This window comes from Macaca thibetana, chromosome 1, assembly GCF_024542745.1.
Source record: "Macaca thibetana thibetana isolate TM-01 chromosome 1, ASM2454274v1, whole genome shotgun sequence".
Classification (NCBI taxonomy): domain Eukaryota; kingdom Metazoa; phylum Chordata; class Mammalia; order Primates; family Cercopithecidae; genus Macaca; species Macaca thibetana.
Window position 1 is genome coordinate 206,636,506 of NC_065578.1, and position 20,171 is coordinate 206,656,676.

Below are 20,171 nucleotides of genomic sequence, written 5' to 3' on the forward strand. Positions count from 1 at the left end.
CAGGAGAGAGATCACGGTGGGCACAAGAGATACTGCCCCCAACAAAGGGTGACAAAGGGTCACAAGAACATGACCAAGAATGAGACCCCTGAGGGAAATGCACATTTAAAGAGTAGTCAGAGGAAAAGATACCACAATAACCCCAAGAAAGAATTGGCCAAGAGGACAATCAGAAGAGATTTCTCTCACAGAATCCAGCAGCTTCAACAAGAAAAGCAGCTACGTGAAGGGTAACAGAGGACTCATAAGACAAAAGCTGCACTGCCCATTACATATGTCAGAGAGGTCAGGGTGGCCTCAGTGAGCACAGCTTCAGTGGCACAGTCAGGACACAGAATAAAACCCGCCACCATCAGAATGCAGTGCGTGGAAGGGTGAACAGAGTCAAGAAAAGAGAGAAAGTAAAGAACAGACTACTTTTCCTAAAAGCTAGACTGAAGGGAAGGACTGTGGGAATGGCAGCAAACAGAGACATGCAATTATAAGGGTTTTTTTTTTTGGTGGTTGGGGGGAATGTCCTTTTTAAAGATTAGAATCTTGACCACATCTATATAGTAGAAAGAGGGATAAGGGCCGGGCCGGGCATGGTGGCTCACGCCTGTAATCCCAGCACTTTGGGAGGCTGAGGCTGGGGGATCACCTGAGGTCAGGAGTTCGAGGCCAGCCTGGTCAACATGTGAAACCCCATCTCTACTGAAAAAACACAAAAATTAGCTGGGTGTGGTGGTGGGTGCCTGTAATCCCAGCTACTCAGGAGGCTGAGGCAGGAGAATCGCTTGAACCTGGAGGCGGAGGTTGCAATGAGCCAAAATTGCACTATGCTCTCCAGCCTGGGCGACAACAGCGAAACTCCATCTCAAAACAAAAACAACAACAACAAAAAAAAGAGTGACAAGGGAAAGAGGGGAATGTGGATGGATCTGACGGCACAGTCCCTAAAAAGGCAGAAGAACATACACGGTACACACAGCAACCAGGTGGTTGAGTTAATATTGGACAAGAGGGAAGACACCTAAGAAAGAGGGGAAGAAATAAGGCTGTGTACAGATACATTAAGTTTAAATAGGAGGACAAAAATAGCAGTTCCCAACTATTAGTGATTAATAGCTCCAGAACTGGTAAAAAGGTCTTCAGTTGAAAGGAGAAAAGGGAAAAGGAAATAAGGGGTTTGAGGAGAGTGACAAAGAAGAGAGGAATGAAGACTGTTACCTAGGTACATGTGATGGGATCACTATTTGGATCATGATTCAAATACACTGTTAAACAACATTATGCTGGCCGGGCATGGTGGGTCATGCCTGTAATCCTAGCACTTTGGGAGGCGGAGGTAGGAGGATGGTTTGATCCCAGGAGTTCAGGACTAGCCTGGGTAACATAGCGAGACCCTGTCTCTATTTTTCTAACTAAAAAAAAAAAAAAAAAAAAATGCTGCCTGGATCACTTGAGTCCAGGAGTTTGCGACCAGCCTGGGCGACATGGCAAAATCCTGTCTCTACAAAAAATACAAAAATTAGCTGGGCATGGTGGTGCATGCCTATAGTCTAAGCGACTCAGGAGGCTGAGGTGGGCGGCTGGATTGAGTCTACGAGGCAGAGGTTGCGACAATCGCACCACTGCACTCCAACCTGGGTGACAGAGCCAGACCTTGTCTCAAAAAAAAAAAAAAATGTTAATGAGGGTAAAGAATAAATTTAAGAACACCAAACGTATTCTTAAATTACATACTTGTGCGGTGGCTCACGTATGTAATCCCAGCACCTTGGGAGGCTGAGGCAGGTGGATCATGAGGTCAAGAGTTCAAGACCAGACTGGTCAATATGGTGACACCCCGTCTCTAGTAAGAATACAAAATTTAGCTGGGTGTGGTGGCGCACGCCCATAGTCCCAGCTGCTCAGGAGGTTGAGGCAGAAGAATCACTTGAACCCGGGAGGCAGCGGTTGCAGTGAGCCGAGATTGCACCACTGCACTCCAGCCTGGGTGACAGAGTGAGACTCCATCTCAAAAACAAAACAAAACAAAACAAAACCAACCAGACAACAGTAAACCAGGCCGCGCAGTGGCTCATGCCTGTAATCCCTGCATTTTGGGAGGCCAAGACAGGTGGATCACCTGAGGTCAGGAGTTCAAGACCAACCTGGCCAACATGATGAAACTCTGTCTCTCCTAAAAATACAAAAAAAATTAACCGGGCAGGGTGGCGCTTGTAATCCCAGATCCTCAGGAGACCTGAAGCAGGAGAATCACTTAAATCCGGGAGGCCGAGGTTGCAGTGAGCTGAGATCAGGTCACTGCATTCCAGCCTGAGCAAAAAGAGCAAAACTCTGTCTCAAAAAAAAAAAAAAAAAAGCAAACCAAACTCTTTTATATACATGCTGAAATATTTATAGATGAAACATAAGTTTTCCTTTTGCTTCCAAATAACAAGGGGGTGGCTGGGCACGGTGGCTCACACCTGTAATTCCAACACTTTGGGAGGCCTAGGCAGGCAGACCGCTTGAGGTCAGGAGTTCGACACCTGCCTGGCCAACATGGTGAAACCCTGTCTCGACTAAAAATACAAAAATTAGCCGGGCATGGCGGCGCACACCTGTAGTCCCAGCTACTCGGGCAGAGGCAGGAGAATCGCTTGAACCTGGGAAGGGGAGGTTGCAGTGAGCTGATATCAATGCACTCTACTCCAGCCTGGGCATGGCATCAAGATTCCATCTCAAAACAAACAAACAAAAACAAATAATGAGGGGGTATATGAGTGGGGTAAAAATACAAAAGGGTTGGCCAAGTATTAATTTGCTGATGCTGAGTACATGGGGTTTCTTAGCCTTTTCAACTTTTCTATATGTACTGGATTTTCCATAATAAAAGTTTTGAAAAGTAAAAATATGAAATGAGAAAACTAAGACGAATATTGCAGGTATAGGAATGTTAATTTCTTTACCACCTAATTTCTTTAACATCAAATAAGAGAATTTTACCAACCTGTTTGCCAACTTTTTCTCTGCGTTAGTGTGTTTCTTCTTCGCTTTCACTTTTTTTGCAGGTTCTTGCAAAAGTGGTCTTTCAATCTGGGATGTACTTTCTTCCTCCTCATTCCGTTTCCTTTTTTTGATGGTTTCCTTTTTAAAAGTTTGAAGTTATATTTGAGACCCCATCCTTTTAGAATTCTGACCCTAAGCCATAATTTAGTGGTCTTTCTAAATGAGCATCTCTTCTCTCTCACTGGTATGTAAGAGTCATGAAAGGTAACTTACAATGAATCCTGTGTGCCCCCTTTAGAAATCGCGCTTCACGCGGTAGGTAAGAAGCCTGTTTCATATATAAGTGGTTTTAACCAGCTATTCGGGATGAAAGCCCAGTGACTTACTTTAGGCACAGGCACGTACACGGGTTGAATCTGGGGCTCCAGAGAACTGAAGAGGGCCGCCAGCCGACCGGTGCCACCTCTGGAATGGTGCTCGCCGCGGCATAAGCTACTGGCGACCTGTCCAACCCTGTAGTCTCCCGGCGGACTCCCGCGAACGCCGTCGTCAGGGTTCTCTCTAGAAACGGACGCCAGAAACTCAGCCACGCCACGCATCACCGCTTCGCCAGCACGAGGGAACGTACAACATCCCTCCCCAGCTACTCGTGCCGCGCGCCACTCACCCCTCCTCGACACTTCTCTTTCTCTTCCGTTTGTTCATCCCTTCCAAGGCCATTCTTACTCCGAGAACTCCCAGACGGCAGCGGCGAGCGAGCTCGCACTTCCGGATTCCGGGCACTTCCGCTCTCGGGCCACGCCCCCTCCTCCCCCGGCAGTCGGCCGCCAAGCCGCGGTGGGAGGCGCTCGGTGAGGCGTCAGGTTTGTCTCCTTTGGTTGGTGGTCCTTGCCGTTTCAGAGAAGCCTCATTTTGGGAGTGGAGGACGTCTTCTAGGAGTGATTGAAGCCTGCAGTGTGAAGAATCAGCCAGGCTAGGAGCGGGGTGTCCACCCAAGCCAAGGGAGAAACACCTAAAATACTGACTTGTTGAAAAGGAGGGAGGGTTGGCAAGAAATGAGGTTGGGGGTGAACGCAGTGGGGTGTTTACAACTGGCTAGTCGCTGTTAAGAGTACAAAGAGTTCTTTGTACTCTTCTTGCAACTTTTCTGAAACATGACATTATTCCAAAATAAAGACCACACCTCTAACGAGTCACGTCAACATACAAATTCGAAAGATTGTAATACGGCCCTGGAAAAGTAGATACTTGGCATTCAAAACTCTTCAAGGTGTTCTCAGCCCGTCTTCCCAGACTCATCTCCCTCCAGCCCCTGACATTCTAGCCTGCTTTTTCCACCGCCTCTACAGTTGTTATTCTTGTCCCCTCTGTTGTAATTGCCCTCCTCTTTCCCCTTATGCAAAATAATGCCCATCCTTCAAGGCCTAGCTCAGATACTGTCTAACTTAGACAGTGTTTTCTTTGCAGCCAGGCGCGGTGGCTCGCCTGTAATCCCAACACATTTGGAGGCCGAAGCAGGAGTAATGCGTGAGGACTAGGAGTCTGAAACCAGCCTGGTCGATCTAGCGAGACTTCCTCTCTACAGAAAACAAATTATAGGGGCACCTTTGTGCTCCGCGCCTGATCTTGGCTCATTGCAACCTCCACTTCCCGGGTTCAAGCGATTCTCCTGCCTCAGCCTCCCGAGTAGTTGGGATTACAGGCATGTGCCACCACGCCTGGCTAATTTTATATTTTTAGTAGAGACAGGGTTTCTCCATGTTGGTCAGGCTGGTCTCGAACTCCCCACCTCAGATGATCCTCTCGCCTTGACCTCCCAGCTTGCTGGGATTACAGGTATGACCCACCACACCCAGCTAGGTAGCAGATACTTACATAAGAAAACAGACTACGAAAGAAGTTGTGGTTGGAGATAGTTTTAAAATTATCTTCATTGCCATTCAGTGCTGTTTTTAACCATTTAGAGATCACTGACCGCTTTGAGAGTTTGAAATATGAGGACATGGTGGGGCAAGGTGGCTCACGCCTATAATCCCAGCACTTTGGGAGACCAAGGCGGAAGGAATGCAAGCCCAGGAGTTTCAGATCCACAACTGCACCATTTGCACTCCAGTCTGGCAACAAGAGCAAAACTCCGTCACAAAAAAACAAAAGGAGGCCGGGTGCAGTGGGTCACGCCTATAATCTCAGCACTTTGGGAGGCCGAGGTGGGTGGATCATCTTAGGTCAGGATTTTCAGACCAGCCTGGCCAACATGGTGAAACCCTATCTCTACTAAAAATACAAAACTTAGCCGGGCGTAGTGATGGTCGCCTGTAATCCCAGCTAGTCGGGAGGCTGATGCAGGAGAATCGCTTGAACCCGGGAGGCAGAGGTTGCAGTGAGCCGAGATTGCGCCATTGCACTCCAGCCTGGGCAACAGAGCGAGATTCTGTCTAAAACAAAACAAAACAAAAGAAATTAACAAGACCCCACTCTAAAGTTTTTTCAATAGGAAAAAAAAAAACAACAAACATTTTAGAGAACACCGTTAAGAAACCTATCATCTTGGCCGGGTGTGGTGGCTCACACCTGTAATCCCAACACTTTGGGAGGCTGAGGCGGGCAGATCATGAGGTCAAGAGATCGAGCCCATCCTGGCTAACACAGTGAAACACCCCCTCTACTAAAAATACAAAAATTAGCCGGGTGTAGTGATGGTCGCCTGTAATCCCAGCTAGTCGGGAGGCTGATGCAGGAGAATCGCTTGAACCCGGGAGGCAGAGGTTGCAGTGAGCCGAGATTGCGCCATTGCACTCCAGCCTGGGCAACAGAGCGAGATTCTGTCTAAAACAAAACAAAAGAAATTAACAAGACCCCACTCTAAAGTTTTTTCTTTTTTTTTTTTTTTTTTTTTTTTTTTTTTTGAGACGGAGTCTCGCTCTGTCGCCCAGCCCAGGCTGGAGTGCAGTGGCGCGATCTCGGCTCACTGCAAGCTCCGCCTCCCGGGTTCACGCCATTCTCCTGCCTCAGCCTCCCGAGTAGCTGGGACTACAGGCGCCCACAACCGCGCCCGGCTAATTTTTTGTATTTTTAGTAGAGACGGGGTTTCACCGTGGTTTCGATCTCCTGACCTTGTGATCCGCCCGCCTCGGCCTCCCAAAGTGCTGGGATTACAGGCGTGAGCCACCGCGCCCGGCCTAAAGTTTTTTCAATAGGAAAAACAAACAAACAAACAAACATTTTAGAGAACATCGTTAAGAAACCTATCATCTTGGCCGGGTGTGGTGGCTCACACCTGTAATCCCAACACTTTGGGAGGCTGAGGCGGGCAGATCATGAGGTCAAGAGATCGAGCCCATCCTGGCTAACACAGTGAAACACCCCCTCTACTAAAAATACAAAAATTAGCCGGGTGTGGTGACATGCGCGCCTGTAGTTCTAGCTACTCGGGAGGCTGAGGTAGGAGAATCACTTGAACCTGGGAGGCGGAGGTTGCAGTGAGCCAAGATTGTGCCACTGCACTCCAGCCTGGGCAACAGAGCAAGACTCCTTCTCAAAAAAAGAAAAAGAAAAAAAAAAAAAAGAAAAACATACCATCTTAATATGTTAATTGTAAACTAACTTAGTAAAGTCTAGTTTAGGTGACCAGAAGTAGACATAGGTCAATTCTATTAATGCAATAAAATCCTCAAACCCTCTTAAGAAGCTAGGAAGTAGAACAAGAAGGCAGGTGAGACACAGGCACAAAGGTATTAATCTCGACTCCAACAAAATTTGGAACAATTCCCCTATTCAGCACTGTTTCTATAACATACTCAGTACATGATATTAAAAGCTCCTCAAAAAACAGGGTTTCATGATTAGGTAGGATTGAAAACAGTAGGGTAAAGGAAGTTATTTAGGCAGGTATCTCTTCACAGGCCTTCTCTCAAAGTTTTTAATATGCAAACACTGTGGTTCTCTAAGAAAAGAATGTGCTATACATAGATTTCCCAAAATATATTTGGTTATAAATTCCCAGAGCATTTCCAGGGAGCAGTATTCTAGGAATTCATTTTGGGAAGCATCGTTCCACAGATTTAAAAGATCATCCCTTAAACTAATTTTTGTGAAAATAAAGGGCCACCACAAAGATGCTTTAAAAAATATGTATTTGAGCTTTCTAGGCCTTAAAAAAGTTTATTTCCTTTTTTTTTTTTTTTTTTTTTTTGAGACTGAGTTTTGATCTTGTTGCCCAGGCTGGAGTGCGATGGTGCAATCTCGGCTCACTGCAACCTCCACCTCCCGGGTTCAAGTGATTCTCCTGCCTCAGCCTCCCTAGTAGCTGGGATTACAGGCATGTGCCACCATGAACAGCTAATTTTGCATTTTTAGTAGAGACAGGGTTTCACCATGTTGGTCAGGCTGGTTTTGTCCTGACCTCAGGTGATCCACCCGCCTCAACCTCCCTAAGTGCTGGGATTACAGGTATTGAGCCACCACGCCTGGCCTTTGTATTAAAGAAAGGTTTTCTTTTGGTAGAAAGTCCAGTAAGTGGGGCCAAAAAAACTAGATTATGGATTTTTAAAAGTCTGCGGCAAAGCAGTGTTTCTCAACCCAGATGCATATTAGTACCACTGGAGACCCTTAAAAATTAAAGATCAACATCCAGGTACTACCCCCAACCAATTAAATATAACTCCTTGGGAGTGGGGTGTAAGTACTGAATATACTTTTAACAATGTCCAGATGATTGCAATGTGCAATAGAACACACTGAAGTATAAAAGACCCCGAAGGGTCTAAATTAAAAATTTTTTAAAAGCTGCTGGTAATGGTTTCAAGTGTTAAATAAAAAAATAATAATTTTCTAATTTGGACAATTCTCCAAGTGGTAAGAAAAATATTTAAATTCAGACTCAAGCAAAATAGTGTATGCAAAGATAAAAGAATGCCTAGGTAGGGTGCAGTGGCTCATGCCTGTAATCCCAGCGCACTGGGAGGCCAAGGTGGGTGGATCACATGAGGTCAGGAGTTTGAGACCAGCCTGACCAGTATGGTGAAACACCGTCTCTGCTAAAAAATACAAAAATTAGCCAGGTGTGCTGGCAGGTGCCTATAATCCCAGCTACGTGAAGGCTGAAGCTAGAGAATTGCTTGAACCCAGGAGGTGGAGGTTGCAGTGAGCTGAGATTGCGCCACTGCACTCTAGCCTGGGTGACAGAGCAAGACTCCATGTCCAAAAAAAAAAGAATGTCTAATACATTCCTTATCTGGTTAAGACTTTTAATTTTCATAGGTAGACTCTTCCCTTTTTTGTGTATCAATTAATCCCGTGATAATACATGCTGGATATGTATGTTCCAGTCAGTCATCACATACAGAAATGAACTAAAATTACTAAATCTTTTAGAAACAAAAATCAAGGATTCACAAACTATGGCATTTTATTTCAGAGCCTTTGCTTACATTTGTACAATATATTACATAATTCTTCATTGTTTGCAGATCCTAATATATACTTTATAGCTTTTATTCTATAAGCTTTTTCTTCAACATTTTGCTGTCAACAAATCTTTACAGTCCTGTACAAATTTGAATAACTTGAAACCATTTTCAACAAAATTAGTTACTGTAAGCACACACTACAAGACTGAAAAAGCTTTTCTTAGAAAAGTTCAATGTAAAGGATTCTGACACGTTAGCATCTACAACAAAACGCATTGAAATTCTCACATGTCGTATTGCCAGAAACAAATAAAACATGCCAGCCCCATTCAAAAAAAGTACACAGAACTACAATTAAAACAGTAAAACAGTCTGTACAATAAAGTACTGTGTATTAACAGTGCCAGGTATTAAATAGCTTCAATGAACACATCCGCAATATACAAATGTCTTACAAAGGTGAAGAATTAAATACAAGTGCCAAACAGAACAGAGATTGGAATCATACAACATAAAGTCAATACAAGTGAAAACAATTTTGCATTCATTTTGGATTCTATACAAGGCATTTAATTTTAAAGGCCTACCACCCCCATTAGCTATTTATATTTAAAATAACCACCATCCTTTTGAGACAGTTCATATCAACAATCTTCAACCATACTAATACATTACTTGTTCCTGAAGTCCTTTTGTTGTAGCTCATAATAAAATAAGCAATACAAATGAATTATCTGTATTTAAGGGAAAAGAAACATTTACAAGAAAACACAAAAATATAACTGTTATAATTCATTATGAATAAATATACACTTTGAACTGGCTAAGTACAATCTTTATACATTGTTTAAGATTTAATACAGTTTATTAGCCATTTTCTTTTTTCACACAATGTATTATATCAAAATTAAAAAAAAATACTGATTTATAGAAAAATGGCAAAGTACAGTAGTTCCATTCCAATTTGAAGGGGCATGAAAAGCCACTGCAAGACCTTTTAGCCTAATTCAAACCTGTAAACATGTTCAGTCTTTTTATTTTAAAGAGAATCTTTAATATTTGGTTACCAGGATTGATGTCTGATATCCTGTTAACTGCAGGTTTTGAATTTATTACATGTGCTTGACTTATACAATTAAAGCCACCCTAAGGTGACTTGCTTTAAAAAACAATTACCTTGTACAAATGAAAATAGGTTCATATTTTTTCATAAATAAATGGAAAAATATCAAATGTTCCAGCTTTAACAAAATACAAGGGAATACATATACAGTAAGTTATCTTAACATGTTCGGACCCACCCCTTAACTATGCTTACTGTATTGTCTCTACAGGCAGTGAAAAGCCTCCATTTGCCACAGTGGAAGGCCTTCAAGTTACCAGACACACAATTCCCAGACAAGTTGGAAACAATTATTGCTTGAGGAAAAGCAGTTCATTGTACTTTTTCTTCATAAAAAAGTGCACTTAAGTGCCAAGTCAGCTTGTCAAGAAACAATTTTTAAATATAAAATAGTGCTTGTCTGATATTTTTTTGTGCCACTGTGCAGTATAAAAAAAAAGTGGCCCTCAACAGCCATTAAGTGCAAAGTGCTTTAGCAAGTCCTGCTGTCACCTGCACTCAACTGACATTCCATTTTGTGATGCGCTGGACATTGATGGTTCAGCTAAAGTTAACATAACAGCAGCTGTTATGGAACTGGATGAAGGTGAAGAAGAGGATGAGGATGTAGCAGCACCTAAGGAAAAGGGAGACCAAACCAAGAGCTTAATAAAAATGTATGTTCAACAATAGACAGAAAGAAAATACTAGTCCTCTGAACTAAAATTCCGTTATATTCTCCAAAATCATTTAGCTTACAACAACAGTGGTCAGTTCTCACAGTACCACAATGTAAAGAAAGGAAAAGCTAGTGTAGCTCAAGAAGCTAGACAGTGCCCAACTACAGAAGTAATGAAAAGGACAGACCAGGGAAGGCTCCTGCATGGGTCAAAGAGGGAAAGAACTGTGCCTAGTCTACAAGACACAGAAATAAAATATAGAATACACTTTTTGTAATAGTGAAACAAGTATCAAAACAGGAAAAATCTGCAATCAATTCAAAAATCTTTTATCCCCTCCTAATTCCTCCATCTTTCTGTACTTGGGAGTTTTCTTGTACATGTAAATGGTGACGAGAATGGGAGGCTTAATTGCTTCTTCAAATTGGACCAAAACAGTGCATAGCTCAACTGTTGCATTCTCCTCCACTAGGTTTACAAGGCAAATAACACATTAGTTATTTTCATCAGAGAAAGTCTCTCATTGTTTCCTTTTTTCGGTTTTTTTTTTTTTTTTTTTTTTTTTGAGACAGGGTCTTGCTCTGTCGCCCAGGCTGGAGTGCAGTGGCGCGATCTTGGCTCACTGCACGCTCTGCCTCCCGAGTTCATGCCATTCTCCTGCCTCAGCCTCCCCAGTAGCTGGGACTACAGGCGCCTGCCACCACGCCCAGCTAATTTTTTTGTATTTTTAGTAGAGATGGGGTTTCACCATGTTAGCCAGGATGGTCTCGATCTCCTGACCTCGTGATCCACCTGTCTCGGCCTCCGAAAGTGCTGGGATTACAGGCGTGAGCCACCACGCCTGGCCTGTTTGTTTTTTTTTGAGACGGAGTCTCGCTCTGTCGCCCAGGCTGGAGTGCAGCAGTGCGATCTCGGCTCACTGCAAGCTCCGCCTTCCATGTTCACGCCATTCTCCTGCTTCAGCCTCCTTTCTCTTTTTTTTTTTTTTTTTTTTTTTTTTGAGATGGGGTCTTGCTCTATTGCCCAGGCTGGCCTGCAGCAGTGCAATATCGGCTCACTGCAACCTTTGCCTCCCGGATTCAAGCAATTCTCCTGTCTCAGTTTCCTGAGTAGCTGGGATTACAGGCATGCACATCCATGTCCAGCTAATTTTTATATTTTCATTAGAGATGGGGTTTCGCCATGTTGGCCAGGCTGGTCTCAAACTCCTGACCTCAGGTGATCTGCCTGCCTCGGCCTCCCAAAGTGCTGGAATTACTGGCGTGAGCCACCATGCTCGGCCTCTCTCATTATTATAAATTAGTATTCATAAAATAATATTTTTAAATACATGCACAGATTTAAAAAATTCATTCAGTACAGGGGTAATAAGAGAGAAAAGTAAATGTCCCTCTCATCCAGGAACCTCCTAATCACCCAAATTCCCCTCCCCATTGTTACCAGTTGCTTCATATTCATTATAACTCTAGAAGAAAAGCTGGCAAAAAACCACCCCGGGGCAAATCTAGCTTACTTGTCTTTGGAAAGAAAATTGCATTGGAACACAGCATGCCTATTTGTTTACATATTGCCTATGGGAGATTTCACACTTAGCATGGCAGAGATAAGTAGTTTCTACAGAGACCATATGGCCCACAAAGCCTAACGTATTTATTGTCTCTTTATAGAAAATGTTTGCAACCCCTGTTCTACAGGAATTTTACCTCTAGAATCTAGAGATATAATATACAAATTTAAAATATGTAGATACACCAACACCTTTAAAAACACAAATGGAGGCCGGGCGCGGTGGCTCACGCCTGTAATCCCAGCACTCTGCGAGGCCGAGGCAGGCGGATCACCAGGTCAGGAGATCGAGACCATCCTGGCTAACACCGTGAAACTCAGTCTCTACTAAAAATACAAAATATTAGCCGGGCGTGGTGGCAGGCGCCTGTAGTCCCAGCTACTGGGGAGGCTGAGGCAGGAGAATGGCATCAACCCGGGAGGTAGAGCTTGCAGTGAGTCAAGATCGCACCACTGCACTCCAGCCTGGGCGACAGAACAAGACTCCGTCTCAATAATAATAATAATAATAATAATAATAATAATAATAATACAAAAATTAGCTGGGCATGGCGGCACGCACCTGTAGTCCCAGCTACTCGGGAGGCTGAGGCAGGAGAATCGCTTGAACCGGAAGGCTGAGATTGCAGTGAGCCGACATTGCGCCACTGCACTCCAGCCTGGTGACTGACCGAGACTCCGTCTCAAAAAAAAAAAAAAAAAACAAACACAAAAACAAAACACAAGTGGAAGCACAGTTCAGTGTCTTTTTATTAAACAATACATTTTAAGAGATTGTACCATTATCAGTACATACAGATCTTTTTCTTTACAAAGTTGAGTAGTATTCTACTATATTTACAACTCACAACTTATATGAATTTCACTATACTGTTCCTGCATTGGTTTTAATTTTTTTGGTAAGAATGATACCTTATTTGGGCCGGGCGCAGTGGCTCACACCTGTAATCCCAGCACTTTGGGAGACCCAAGCGGGTAGATCAGGAAGTCAAGAGATCGAGCCCATCCTGCATCCTGGCCAACATGGTGAAACCCCGTCTCTACTAAAAATACAAAAACTTGCCGGGCGTGGCGGCACGCTTGTAATCAATCCCAGCCACTCGGGAGGCTGAGGCAGGAAAATCACTTGAACCCGGGAGGCAGGGGTTGCAGTGAGCTGAGATCGCGCCACTGCACTCCAGCCTGGGCAACTGAGCGAAATTCCATCTCCAAAAAAAAAAAAAAAAAAAAAAAAAGAATGATACCTTATTTTATTTGCATTTCTTTGGTAACCAGGATAAGCATTTTTCTATGGATTTTTCTTAAAATAGTATTTAGGAACTGACTTTTAATGCTAACCCAGTAGAGAGGCTCTATTTAGCAAAAGCATTCATTATAAAGAATTTGTGGTGACTATATTTACAAAACACTGTTTAGAAGGAGTTTCTGGATAGATGTCTTTTCTCTTTTTTTTTTTTGAAACAGTTTAGCTCTTGTTGCCCAGGCTGGAGTGCAATGGCATGATCTTGGTTCACTGCAACATCTGCCTCCTGGGTTCAAGCAATTCTCCTGCCTCAGCCTCCCAAGCAGCTGGGATTACAGGCGCCTGCCACAACGCACAGTTAATTTTTTGTATTTTTAGTAGAGATAGGGTTTCACTATGTTGGCCAGGCTGGTCTCGACCTCCTGACCTCACGCAATCCACCCACCTCGGCCTCCCAAAGTGCTGGGATTATAGGCGTGAGCCACTGTGACCGGCCTCCTCCCAGATTTTAATTTATCTCACTTCCTCGTGTCATTCAGGTGTCAACAAAAATATGCTGACCATTTGTAATCTAAAGTAACCCATCCAATCACTGCCTTAACATCACTGTATTTTCCTCATGGTGCTTTCAATATCTGAAATTATCTTATTAGGATGTTTTTAGTAGAGTATAAACTCTATGAAAGTGAATATTATGATCTGAAATAAATGTTTTTATTTGAGACAATTTATTTCACTTTAGAGATGAGGAAAATAAGACAAAGAAATTAAAGAATTTGCCTGAAAATAGACAGATATAAAGTCATGGCAGTCTAACTGCAGAGTGAGAAATTCTGGTTTATGTTTAAATAAAGTAAAAATACTGACGGGGCACTGTGGCTCACACCTGTAATCCTAGCACTTTAGGAGGACAAGACAGGTAGATCACCTGAGGTCAAGAGTTAGAGACCAGCCTGATTGACCTGGCGAAACCCTGCCTCTACCTAAGAATACAAAATCAGATGGGCTTGGTGGCGCACACCTGTAATTCCAGCTACTTGGGAAGCTGAGGTAGGAGAACTGCTTGAACCCAGGAGGTGGAGGTTGCAGTGAGCCGAGATTGCACCATTGCACTCCAGCCTGGCAACAAGAGCGAAACTCCATCTCAAAATAAATAAATAAACAAAAGTAAAGTAAAAACACTTACTTTCTCTCTCTTTCTTCTTTAAACGCTTTCTCCTCCGATCAATGGAAGCTACTTCAGATTTTAATGACAGATAATGTTTTCTGATTTCTTGAAGCTTTTCTTGAAGAATTGTGATACGTTCAGCACTTGTCATATTTTCCAGGTCCGCTATAAATTTAAAGCTTTCATTAATAGACGTTTTTGAAGAAAATTTTAACATATGAAGGAGAGAACACAGAACATGGTTGTTGAATAAGGTTGAGGCAGATAAACTAAAAAACTAAGGCTTCTAAAATATTTGTTTTCCAAATTTTTTATCTAGCCTAGAACAATGCCTGGCACATAATAAATGCACAATATTTGTTGAATGAATATGTACAGAATTAAACACCTTAAGATCTACATATATCCACATCCATATATAGTATCACCACAGTAAAAAAATCACACTGAAAAATAAAACTGGGACCGGGAGCGGTGGTTCACACCTGTAATCCTAGCACTTTGGGAGGCCGAGGCGGGCAGATCACGAGGTCAGGAGTTCAATACTAGCCTGGCCAAGATGGTGAAACCCTATCTCAACTAAAAATACAAAAATTAGCCAGGCATGGTGGCGGGTGCCTGTAATCTCAGCTATTTGGTAGGCTGGGACAAGAGAATCGCTTGAATTCGTGAGGTGGAGGTTGGAGTGAGCCCAGATCCTGCCACTGCACTCCAGCCTGGGCAATAGAGTGAGACTCTGTCTAAAAAAACAAAAATATAAAAACAAAACAAAAAACCTGGAAAGACAGCAAAATGCTAAATTGTACACATTTTTTGAGTAACAACACTGTGGATAAATTTTTCTCTTCTGTTCTCTGTTATTTTTTAGGTTTTTTTAAAGAGTGTGTGAAACATTAAATTAGAAGGTAATTTTAAAAAGCTCTAAAGCAATCTTCAATCTCCTAAGAATACTTAAGGTATTTCCTTGTGTGAAAAACTCTAGAGTAGTATTTTTAAAATATACATATTGGCTGGTGTGGTGGCTCACGCTTGTAATACTAGCACTTTGGGAAGCAGAGTTGGGAGGATCAGCTCAGTCTTGAGCTTAAGAGTTCAAGACTAGCCTGGGCAACATAGTGAGACCTTGTCTCTATTTAAAATACACACACATATACATATATATATCTTTTTTTAAATGAAGATTTATGAAGTTTTCTCACATATACAAAAGTATAGACAGAAGGATAGTGAACCCCATGTACTCATCATCCAGCTTCAGTAATCATCAATTTATGGCAAAACTCGTATCATCTGCACCTCTATCCATTCCTGACCCCTAACACCAGATAATTTTAAATCAAATTACCTATGTCGTATCAGAAATATCTAGTCAGTGTTGACATTTGCCTCAACTGCCTTAAAATTTTTCTTTAACCAATTTATTTATTCAAATCAGGATCCAAATAAGGTCTATACATTGCAATTCATTAATACATCTATTAAGTTTGCTAGAGTCTCTTTTTCAGAGTATCAGCATGAAGAGTTACTAGAATTGGGGCTGGGCATGGTGGCTCATGCCCGAAATCCCAGCACTTTGAGAGGCTGAGGCGGGAGGATCACCTGAGGTCTGAGGTCAGGAGTTCGAGACCAGCCTGGCCAACATGGTGAAACCTTGTGTCCACTAAAAATACAACAACAACAAAATTAGCCAGGTGTGGTGGTGGGCATCTGTAATCCCAACTACTAAGGAGGTTGAGGCAGGAGAATCATTTGAACCAGGGAGACTGCAGTGAGCAGAGACTGTGCCACTGCACTGCACTCTAGCCTGGGTGACACACTCTGTCTCAAAAAAAAAAGGCTGGCGCGGTGGCTTATGCCTGTAATCCCAGTACTTTGTGAGGCCGAGGTGGGCGGATCATGAGGTCAGGAAATGGAGACCATCCTGGCCAACATGGTGAAACCCTGTCTCTACTAAAAACACAAAAAAATTAGCTGGGTGTGGTGGCGCTTGCCTATAATCCCAGCTACTTGGGAGGCTGAGGCAGGAGGATGGCTTGAACCCAGGAGGCTGGAGATCATAGTGAGCCAAGATCTTACCACTGCACTCCAGTCTGGCAACAGAGCGAGACTCCGTCTCAAAAAACAAAAAAACAAAACAAAACAAAACAAGTTACTAGGATGAAGTCTGTATGCTTGTCAATTTAACATGTCACTTACACATCTGAAAACTCCATTTGTAAACTTTGGGTAATCGATTACTGGGCTCCTTGAGATCAGGATCCTTATCACCATTCTTTCCACATTTTCCTGGAGACTGCGTCCTTGCGGGAGATTTGGTACTATGAGACTTCATTCCAGTGGAAACTGATTTGACTGGCTGACTCTTAGTTACACTTTCACCAGCTGAAAGTTCTTCACTATCACTACTATTTGCTGAAAAAGAAAGAAAAGATTTAATAAACAAAAATATAATAATAAATTTGTCACAGATTTTAGTAGATAATTTTAAATTAGTCATTTGAATTTAGTACTACAGAAAACAACTTGCCTAGAAATCTGGAAAATAACATACAAATGCAGCAGCATCTTAGGAAAAGCAAAAACAAAAAACTTCTTACCTGAACTGCCAATAATATATATATTTTTAAAATCACTCACACTAATCTATCATTATGCTTGGTAGACTGTCAAATATACAGTAATCATTTGAATGGCTTTTTACTCTATTATGTTAATATATAAAAGTAAAATATAACTTCTTTTAAAATGATTAATTGTAGAAACCTCTACAATCAATATGTAACATTGGGTATATGCAACATTTTCCTACTCCTTTGGCCACAAACAAATAATGATGCACAATCATCATATTCAATAAAGAACTCCTTGGGAATAAACTCTAAAGTTTGACATGTATAATGAAATTATTCTTAAATAACTCCTATGCTGTGGGTTGACTAAAATAATCAGTTTCACCCTAATAAAATATTCAGTATTTTATGAACAATTCAGAAGTCTATGTAACAATTATGTTACAACTGCTATTGCTAAGTAAACTTCAGTACTAAAATGGAAATACCTGACCTTGACAGCTTACCATGTGGACAGGCAGGTGATGGGATTAGTATTTCCATAGATAACCTCTTTTTGGATACAAAGTATTACTTTAGATTCCATCAGAATTAATTGATGTTACTAAATTATTCTCTGAGAATGGTTACTCATTCTGATTTACCATGGCAGAAGCCCAGTAAGTAAAATGGGAGAACACTGTGTCTCTGTATTATATGAATATACTAAATGACTCATTGAAGATGAACTCTCCTAGGAAATGTCATTTAAATAGTAAATGCTTGAAGACAAAAACATCACAGTGAAAGAAAAAACACTTTAAATATCCTACCAGTTACACCAAACAACTGATGACTGACTGATTTGGCATATATTTACTGATTTTTCACTTAACAACATCACCAAAAAAAAAAAAAAAAAAAAAGAGTTAAACTCTCAAAGCCAGAAAGTATTCCAAATAGTAAAGGCAGATAGCAGCAACTCCTCCCACTGTGAAATTTTGGGAATAAAGAAACACCACCACTGGTTGACACATATACATAACTTCCCTCCCAGCTCCCCCACTGCTGCTCTAGAACCCCTGGCAACTCCTAGCTAAGCCACCCAAGGGTTGGCCCCACTCTATGCAGTGGACTGTCTCAGCCTGGCTTTCATGGCCTTGCTGAGCACAGCCGCCCGGGGCCCCAGGGACGCCATATTCACCGCCTGGAAGTCATATGGGCTCAGCAGAACCTCGGGGAGCTGGCCGAATAACCCTTTTCTGCACTGAAGTGCAGCCAAGCCGGCTGCTAGCAAAGGTCAGGCAGTGGAGGTGGCAGGAGTCTCCTGGAAGAGCAGCAGGAGGTCAGTGTGGGGCACCTGAAAAAAAATTCTTTACATATTTTCTGCTTCTTACTTTGTCTACAAAAGAGATAAAATGTGCAGCCCTCAGAAGAAATACAGTATATATATTTTCTGTGGATTGATGAACGGAGTCGTTGCTAAAGTTGGAGCATACTTAGCAAAAAGTATTGTTTGTAGTTACTCTCAGGTCACATAATATAGGGTACCAAAGATAAATGTCGTAGACTGAGTTGTTGGAATTACAGTTCTAAAGGTATCTTGATTGTTACACTTCTATGCTGATTTTGCCTTGAAGAATTACTAAGCGATCAATTTCACTGTAATAAAAACACATAGTTGAAATATTTCACAATGTGTGATACATTTTATAGCAAGTGAAAATAACTGTGGAACACAAAGGTAACAAATATGTTGATGTTTATAGTATATTGGCTACTATTTCAAAAACAGATTACTTGATTTTTCATCAGCAATCAATACCACCGCTGAATAATACCAACTTGCTTAAAACTAGAATTTACCTAAGATTAGAAAACCTGTGGGTTTTTTTGCAGAAATTCTTTATTATTATTATACTTTAAGTTCTAGGGTACATGTGCACAACGTGTAGGTTTGTTACATAGGTATACATGTGCCATGTTGGTTTGCTGCACCCATCAACTCATCATTAACATTAGGTATTTCTCCTAATGCATGTTTTTTTTTTTTTCTTTTTAAAGCAAGTAGCCTTACAGAATCTGTGTGACTTTTTTTGAGTGTACAGACAAAATCAAAATAATGTACTATCCCATATCCTGAATACCATTTTCTTACTGGGGAGAAAATTATCAGCTATTATTTTTATATTTTAAAAATTAGATATTTCACACTTACTGCCTTTTCCCTTCTTTTTGTTGTTTACCACTGTTGCTTTATGGCTTCTTTTCTGCTTTTTTGATGAACTTCCTCCTCCCTGAGCATCTTTCACTCTTTTCTGACCTGTACAGGCTATGAAGGGAAAGGGATTAAGTAACACAAAATAAAATCCAACATTTCCTAGGTATAAATTAATTTCACATTTTAGAAGCATAGAACAATCCAAACTACATGTTATTTATGACATTTATAAATTGTCACAGAAATTACAAGTTTTTAATAAACTGTCATTAATGGAGTCTGAATTCTTGTACATAATAAAAGTCAGGGTTTTAAAAAAGGGAAATAAAGTATGCACATCCTTCTTTAAAAAATCAGATCTAAATTGAAAATAGTCCTTAATATAGTACTGGGAGTTTATGAGCCTAGTAATTAAAAAACAAGCATATGCTGAAAATAAAAACTGAAATTTGTTAAGATTCAATAAAACCAAAATATAAAGACTTAATCACAGGTTAAAATGTTAATGACATTATGTCTTATATTAACATAATTTTTAAAATGATATAATGATATTAATGGGGTAAATTTTAGCAGTAATTCACACTTGGTTTTTTTTTACCAATTTATTTCAAAAATAACTAAGCTCCCAGGACACTGTCTGGTTAACACACATACCATTTACAAATTCAACATAGTAGTTCTAAAAAGTGTCTCATCTTCTTGGTGGGAAATTATTGCAAAACATTACAAATAAATGTCTCCCTTTTCTTCAAGGACTAGCCCAAGTCCTACATCTTCACTAAGATGTTCCAGGCTTCACTGATGAATCACTTCTCTCAACTGTAGCATTTTTCTATTCCTTAGCATCTGCTATACTTCTGTCTAATTCATATATGTTATCTCTCAGACTGTATAAAATAAGCTTTTTTTCTCCAGAGACTAATAAAGTACTATCTCCATTCAGTTCCAATGTCAGACACTAAATCAACCTTCTGTGTATAAAACCTAACTTCCTTGGTCAAAAACAGGACAAGTAATTAACTGTCTGCAACTTCCGTTTTTAAAAATAGGTCATATAATCTTACTTATAACTTTTCCTAATACCTTTTTAAATTTTTAATATTTATTTCTTTTTTATTTTTTACACCAAGTATGTGAACCCACCTAAAGTCATTTTAATATAACAATTTAAGTGAAACACAAAGGAGACGTAGATATTGACCATACTGAGGCACAGAGTCATAATTGTCAGGTTTCTCTCCAAAAGAGTTGAATT

General features: G+C 41.2%; 2 protein-coding genes across 6 annotated transcripts in view; both read right to left on the bottom strand.

Moving 5' to 3' along the window:
- The window catches only part of RBM34 (RNA binding motif protein 34), a 254,736-nt gene that overhangs the window by 22,218 nt on the left and 212,347 nt on the right, over positions 1-20,171 (bottom strand). The window contains exons 2-4 of the mRNA XM_050770093.1: positions 3,644-3,725; positions 3,363-3,537; positions 2,978-3,114 (exon numbers count right to left, since the gene is read on the bottom strand). Of these exons, the coding sequence (XP_050626050.1) occupies positions 2,978-3,114; positions 3,363-3,537; positions 3,644-3,696 (365 nt within the window). The 5' untranslated portion in view covers positions 3,697-3,725. The remainder of the gene's footprint in view (positions 1-2,977; positions 3,115-3,362; positions 3,538-3,643; positions 3,726-20,171) is intronic.
- The window catches only part of ARID4B (AT-rich interaction domain 4B), a 165,465-nt gene continuing 153,659 nt past the window's right edge, over positions 8,366-20,171 (bottom strand). For 3 of the 5 annotated variants that reach the window (XM_050769750.1, XM_050769744.1, XM_050769738.1), the window contains 4 exons: positions 18,911-19,024; positions 16,340-16,555; positions 14,162-14,308; positions 8,366-10,123 (listed from right to left, as the gene is read on the bottom strand). In XM_050769750.1, the coding sequence (XP_050625707.1) occupies positions 9,996-10,123; positions 14,162-14,308; positions 16,340-16,555; positions 18,911-19,024 (605 nt within the window). In that variant the 3' untranslated portion in view covers positions 8,366-9,995. Of the gene's footprint in view, positions 10,124-14,161; positions 14,309-16,339; positions 16,556-17,585; positions 18,355-18,910; positions 19,025-20,171 lie in introns of those variants that run through there. The other 2 variants (XM_050769769.1, XM_050769760.1) reach the window with 2 other exon arrangements.